General features: G+C 46.3%; 1 protein-coding gene across 1 annotated transcript; it reads right to left on the bottom strand.

The window, feature by feature from the left end:
- Window positions 1-5,299: 5,299 nt before the first annotated feature.
- LOC117893451 lies at window positions 5,300-6,299 on the bottom strand. Its single transcript, XM_034800070.1, has 3 exons — window positions 6,202-6,299; window positions 5,994-6,134; window positions 5,300-5,930 (listed from the first exon to the last, which is right to left on the bottom strand). The coding sequence occupies exons 1-3, from the start codon at window positions 6,297-6,299 to the stop codon at window positions 5,300-5,302; spliced, it is 870 nt and encodes a 289-aa protein (XP_034655961.1).
- Between the last annotated feature and the right edge of the window lie 764 nt (window positions 6,300-7,063).

The raw sequence follows: 7,063 nt of genomic DNA, 5'->3' as shown, positions 1-7,063 counted from the left end.
GCAAATAAAAGCCCAATTTCGGATTAATTGAATGTTTATTTGTTGCTATAAAATCTGTTAATTTGTTGGTTAATTGTGCTCTGATTTGTGGTTCGTTGGCCAGGCCATCACCGAGGTGTAGCGGCTGATGCGCCTGGTCAGCAGACGTGGCATCGAAGTGCTGGTCGATGCGGGTTTCATCAGCATACAAGTCCTGCCAAAGCGTGCCATATACAGGGAAGTGGTTTGCTTGCCAGCACCCATCGATATGGATTCGGTCCTGCCAGCCACTGAACGGGTTTCTTTTGCCGGCATAGCTGTAGATTCCTTTGCGTTCGAAGGCTTCGCCTGCTGCTTGGTTTTCGGCTGCTGTTGTGTGCTGCTTGGACCAAACATTCTTCTCAGCTCCTCCCGATTCACAGGCGATGAGGATGCATCGCTGGAATCTGGTACCTTTGGACGCTTGATTGGGCAGCGTCGCTGTCGCTGGCTGCTACACGGCACGCTTTGAGTTTCCTGATGCTGCTGATTGCCACATGGCACACTTTGCGTTTCCTGATTCTGCAGATGCGTTTTCTGCTGCTGCGGCAGCTGCTGCTGCATCTGTGGACTGTTGACGAATGATCCACAATTTGGGCATGGATAGGCAGCGTTCATGCGGCAGCAATTGGAGCCCATGCTGATCGTGGTCATTGGTTGACAGAAGCATTGCTGCATGCTATGGCATGGTGCAGACGGTGGATACGGATACCAGCCGCAGGGATATTGTTGCTGTTGCTGCTGCTGTGGCTCTCCTTGCAGAAATGGAGCAAACATTTGCTGCGTAACCATTGGCATAGCATAAACATTGGGCTGACAATAGCTCAGAGAAGGCTGCATTTGCGGCACACTCGCTGTTGCTGCTCCGGCTGCTGCTCCTGCTGGCGGTCTGAGAGGAGAGCAGTTGCTGACGTAACTCAAAGCACAACAGCTGCTGCAGTTGCAACAGCCATGATCGGGCGCAGCTTGACGGAAAGGACAGCAATTGCAGCAGTTGCAACCATTGAGATAACGTATGGCCATGTTGTTGTTCAAATATTGCGGGCAGGGATACATCATAGGATTCACAGACTGCGCCGGCGATGCAGGAACGAAAGCTAAAGGTCCCATGTGATGGAGTAGTTCCATCCATTGCCTGCTGCTCCGTTGGCTGACGATTATTCGTGGCTGTAGTGGGACGTGTGGCCTCGGGCACGAGTGAACTGTTGCTGGCTACCTTTGCCTCTCCCTGATATTGTTGCATCCCAGCGTTTCTGCGTTTAAAGCGGTTTGGTGATCGGTTGCTAGATCCACTGTTCGGGGGAGCATCCTTGGGAGACTCCTCTGTCTTGCAACGCGAGGCCTCCTGCTGAACGTGTTTGACTGAACTTTCAGAGCTTTGTTCTAGGCGCTTGCGCACCAGAGCCTCCTCTAGGACGACAAAGGAAGGCTTGCGCCTAAGATCCTCACCATTGAAGACCTTCACAAAGCCCAATCTGCTGTTCCTCTGACATGAAACGTCTGATGCCACCTGCAGGGAGTCAAATGCATCTGGATCGTGCTTGATCAGAGCTATGCTGATTCGTTGCTTGTTCACAGACGGAGTCTGAACCTTTTCCGCTTTGATTTTGTCCTCCGCAGAGCAGATGCCACTGCATATCCTATCTTGTCGCTGCTCCGCTCCCTGCTGCGCCCTGGTCCCGGCCTCCTTCGGACTAATCTCCAGCTGACCCTCGCTGTTCAGGGCAATCACAAAACTGCATCTGCCATTTATCTTTTCATCGGTTAAGCCCAGAGCGCCAGAAGTGGCCGACCTTCCATCATCTTGCGTTGCCATCTTCCAAAAGCTGCACAAATTTTGTGTATTTGATCCGAAAAAGGGGGAGGGGTAGTGCTTTTGTTACAAATTTTTACATTTAAAATATTTCAATTTAGATGTGATTTGTGTTGAGGCTATCGAGGCTATTGATACAAATAAATAAATACATTTATGTAAACTCTATTTTGACTGGAAAATCAAATGTTGATCTTATCATGCAGACATTATCAGAGGATTTTATATTTTTAATTTATTTTTTATTTCCTTTTTTTGATATAAATATAAAAATAATACATTTCAAATTAATATTTAATTCAGGCAGTCATTTCTGAGAAGAGGCTGGAGCAGCAGCATAGGAGGCACGCTCGTCACAGCAGTCCTAAATCATTTACTCAATTTATTTATCCTTGCAAAAATGTCAGCTGTGCAATCAAGCGCTTTCAAATTCCTCTATTTTGGCATTTCGTTAGGCAACGATTTCTTGTGTGTGTTTTATAATTAGTTTATACATTTATACAGATTTATTTTAATATTTTTTTTCTTTTTATTTGCATGCATTTCTGTGTTTTTGTGTGTAAAACAACATTCAAGACTACAACTAAAACTACAACAAGGATATAAAAGGAAACATTAAATAATATTCAATGATAAACCATTCTGAAAACAGGTTAGGTGAGTGAGTCTTTTGCCTAACTCCTTATATTCTATATTTTGTTTGCTTATATATTTTTACATTTTTTTAATGGTATTTTCGCTTTTGGAACTGGGTGTCTGTCCCTCTCTGGTATTATATATATATATATATATATAAAAAAAAAAAAGCATAGGGAATGAACCTAATAGGGAAAGTTAATTCTAATTTTTCTTTTAGAAATATTTTACTAAATTCTTATGTATTTCTGTTGTGTTTCTTTCTATCTTTAATGCTATAATCACAATCTATTCAGCTAAATATTAGACTCGTATTATCACTTATTTGTGCGCATTTTCTCGTTCAGACAACTCGAGGAAAAAGTTTGTGATAAAGTGAGAGGCATTTGCCCTTGCCGCATCCTGCTCATGATCGGTTGCTCTCTGATCCAGAATTCTTTCGGGTGGGGTTGGTGTGTAGATGGGTTGAAATTGAATGTGGGGAAACGTTGAGGGGACTGGTGCTGTGGCAGCTGGTGGATAGTGGATTTCCATGGACGGAATCGGATATGGTGTTGCCCGGCGTTCGTCGATTTCTCGCCGCAGTGAAGCCTCTTGGGCCTGGGAACTCCTTCTTTTGGCAGTCGCGGAGTTTGTGGGGTTTCTTTTTAGCGCAGGTGGTGGTGGCATAGGTTTCGCTTGAAATTCACTGCCAGCTACAGACGATTGCATGCTGGCAGTGGAGGAGGTTGGTGGATATATGTAGGGAGGCAGCTCAAACATGGGCGTGTGATGGCGCTGAGGCACTCTTTGTGACTGCAGAATGTGCTGCTGCTGCTGTTGATTAAATTGATGTTGCAACAACAGTTGCTGCTGATGCTGCCTCCAAGACAACTGCCGCTGTTGCTCACGTATCAGAACATCCAACTTTTGTTGCTCCGCACGCACTTTTCGCTGCTGCTTCACCTTGTCCGCCTTCAGAAAGTTCTCTGCCTTTATGCTTTGCTTCATTTTCAACTGAAACCTATGGTCATCCTCCGCCCGCTTTTTGTGTATCTCCTCGAGATTGGTGTAGAAGAAGCGCTGTTGTTCTTCGTCCTGCTGCTTGAGCTTCTGCTGCATGACCTTCAGTTTCTCCAGCTCACCGATGGTCTCGAGTATATTCTGCTGACAGACAACCTGATGATGCTGTTGCGAAATTTGCGGAACGATGTGCGAGACTGTCGACTGTGCAAAGATACGCTGCCGCGCCTGCGCCTGCGCCTGCGCCTGTGCCGCGCGCCTGCGCCTGTGCCTGCGCCCGCTCCTCTGCCTGCGCCTGCGCCTGCGCCCGCGCTTGTACCTGTGCCTGCGCCCGCTCCACTGCCTGCGCCTGCGCCTGTGCTTGTGCCCGCGCCTGTGCCCGCGCTTGTGCCTGTGCCTGCGCCTGTGCCCGCTCCTCTGCCTGCGCCTGTGCCTGCGCCCGCTCCTGTGCCTGCGCCTGTGCCTGCGCCTGCGCCTGTGCCCGCTCCTCTGCCTGCGCCTGTGCCTGCGCCTGTGCCTGCGCCTTTGCTTGCGCCTGTGCCAGCTGCAGCTGTTGCTGCTGCTGCTGCTGCTGCTGTTGATTCTGTATAGAGTGTGACGGATAGGTGTCGAGGTTCTGCTGGATCCATGGATACACCAATGCACTGGGCAGCAGCGACTCCACGTCCACATGCTGCTGCCTGAAGTTCTCCAGTGAATTATTGTGAGAGACGCGGCATGGCAGGAATGTCTCCACAGGCGGCAGGACATTGTGATGCAGCAAACGCTGACAGAGAATTGAATTTCCTCCTGCTGCTACTGAGGAAGCGTTGGATGTGGCTGCAATGGAGCTGCTTACGCCTACGGGAACCGAATAACAAAGAGCATGTGGCTCGGTTTGAGCATCAACCATGGGTTGTTGTATTTGATGGACGGCTTGATAATGCTGGGGGTTAGATATGAGCATGGTCTCAACCTCCTGCTGCTGAGACTGTTGCTGTATTTCAGTTTTTTGCACCTGTTGGAAACTCTCTTCCTTTGCTTCCACTCTCTGTCCACTTGTATTTACTTGCTCATTGTTTTCCACTTGATTTTGACTTGCTTCCGCTTCTGATGTGTTCTGAAAATCCTCCAGTAGACCCATCTTCACGTCAAGCAGTTCACAGTCGGGATTGTGCCAACGCAAGTAGGGATATGGCTGCTCCTGCCCGGTTACCAGCTGTGTGCAGTCCTCAATGATGCTGTGGCATTGATCCTGCATTGGTTGTGGGTTGTGTATTTCCCCTACTTCTTGTTCGTTCGCTTCTGATTTGTTCTTTATATAATTATCACTATCATCATCCGTATCAATGATCACCGGAAAATGAATCATCGAATCACTTGCATCGTCCACTTCGGGCATTTGTATGTCCTCCTCCTTTGCGGCTATGGGATCTTCAACTTCCTTCGTGTTATCATCTTCAACAGCGTCAAAGATCAAAGAATCATTTGCAGCATCCATTTCGGGCATATGTACCGTTTCCTCCTCCTTCGCGGCCATGGGATCTTCAACTTCCTTCGTTTCATTATTAATATCAGTGTCAAAGATCACCTCATAATGAATCATCGAATCATTCGCAGCATCCATTTCGGGCATTTGAATGTCTTCTTCCTTTGTGGTCATGGGAAATTCAACTTCCTTCGTGTTATCATCTTCAACAGCGTCAGAGATCACCTCAAAATGAATCATCGAATCATTTGCAGCATCCATTTCGGGCATACGTATGCCTTCTTCCTCCTTCGGGGCCATGGAATCTTCAACTTCCTTCGTCATATCATCTTCCTCAGCGTCAATGATCACCGGATAATGGATCACCGGATCATTTGCAGCATCCATTCCACATCAGGCAAATATATGGCTTCCTCCTTCGTGGCCATGGGATCTTCAACTTCCTTCGTGTTATCATCTTCAACAGCGTCAGAGATCACCTCAAAATGAATCATCGAATCATTTGCAGCATCCATTTCGGGCATACGTATGCCTTCTTCCTCCTTCGGGGCCATGGGATCTTCAACTTCCTTCGTGTTATCATCTTCCTCAGCGTCAATGATCACCGGATAATGGATCACCGGATCATTTGCAGCACTCTCAGCATCCACATCAGGCAAATATATGGCTTCCTCCTTCGTGGCCATGGGATCTTCATCTTCCTTTGTTTCCTCGTAGCTCGTAACTTCATTGCCATCGATCAGCTCCGACTCATCTGGTGACTCCTTGGAGCTGCTCTGCAGAGCAGCCATCTGTGCCTTCTTTAACTGATTGGCCACGTGTCGTGCACGTCCAGTGCCAACGGTAAACTTGAGCATGCGATGGTCCTTATGTCTCGACAACTTAGAGAAGCTATTTACAGCCGAGCTGCGTAAATTGCTGCGTGCCAGCTCCTTGGGTATAAAGAGGTGCTCATCTAAGAAAACGCTTTCCCTGCGCTTCCTTGTCTCGGCACTGAAAGAAAGGAAATTGTTTAAATAGAATGGAGATGCGAAATAAAATATAATCCAAGCATACATGGAAAGCGTATGCCTCTCCTCAAGCCCCACAGGTCTATTGTCACTGTCTTGTTTGAGCTTCTTGGCACCGGATGGCTGCTTCTCGTTAGAATTATATTTGTCCGTGCTCTCCAGTGCCTTTCCATTCAATTTTCTTCTGCTGTTTAATAATTTTTATAAAATAACTACTAGTTCTTATTTTGTCAACTCCTTTGTCCAACACCTACCCTGCGTTTGTGGCTGGTACTGCGTCCGTATTCAGACTACTCCCTGGCTGGGTTGTGTCATCGGACACCTGCTTTAACTCCGGTTCGGGCACGACCATGTCGCGTCTGGAACTGCCACTGTTGGCCAAGTTGCACTTTCCTTTGACTGCGGACAGCAATTATATATATTTATGTACGAGTGAGCCTTGTTGCCTTTTGCCAGTGGTGGTGCCGTGCAGGGTTCCAAGTGGTTGGGTTTGAAATTTGATTGCTTTAATTGAATTCGCAAAAAGAACGCCTGCTTTGATACTGTACTGTAGAAGCGAATATGAGTTTTGAACTGGTGGAGCGGCGGGACGGGGTGGGCTATAAATAAATAATAAAGATAAAATAGAGAACATTTTCGTGGAATTCTTGGGTCGAGCTTTGAATTTGGTACTCCGATTCTGTCTCAAGGCTTAATTATATTTAATGGAAGTGAAGAATGTTTAATAAACATAAATAAATGCATCGAAGATCAAATTTAATAAATGTATATTTTTTGATTTATTTTTAATACATTTATATTTAAATCAGAGTTTTAATTTAGCCATGAATACATTTTTTTTAAATCTTGTTCTCTGAGTGTAGGAAATCTCATTCTTTTTACCTGCTCGATGATATTCCTTTTTATCTGGATAGGTCCACATTCGCACTCCCTTTCTGTCATTTAATATAAATATTTATTTATGTACTCCTCCAATATTTGTAAACAAAACTCCAATTCTGTCAGTATGCAAATACACAAATCAAATCTTTAATTATGTGCCGCCGCTTGTCTGCTCTCCCAGGAGACACCCCCAGCACACAGTCGCACAGACTTTGCTCAGATTCGTCCACGTAG

The sequence above is a fragment of the Drosophila subobscura genome, chromosome J, assembly GCF_008121235.1.
Source record: "Drosophila subobscura isolate 14011-0131.10 chromosome J, UCBerk_Dsub_1.0, whole genome shotgun sequence".
NCBI classification, from domain to species: Eukaryota; Metazoa; Arthropoda; class Insecta; order Diptera; family Drosophilidae; genus Drosophila; species Drosophila subobscura.
This window is presented reverse-complemented; position numbering and strand designations above follow the sequence as displayed.

Bases quoted from the DNA above. Each gene is read 5' to 3' on its own strand.
- LOC117893451 (XM_034800070.1), bottom strand. From the start codon at position 6,299: ATGGTCGTGCCCGAACCGGAGTTAAAGCAGGTGTCCGATGACACAACC. The intron at 6,135-6,201 runs GTAGGTGTTGGA...ATTATTAAACAG, and splicing joins GTACCAGCCACAAACGCAGG to CAGAAGAAAATTGAATGGAA. The intron at 5,931-5,993 runs GTATGCTTGGAT...CCTTTCTTTCAG, and splicing joins GAGAGGCATACGCTTTCCAT to TGCCGAGACAAGGAAGCGCA.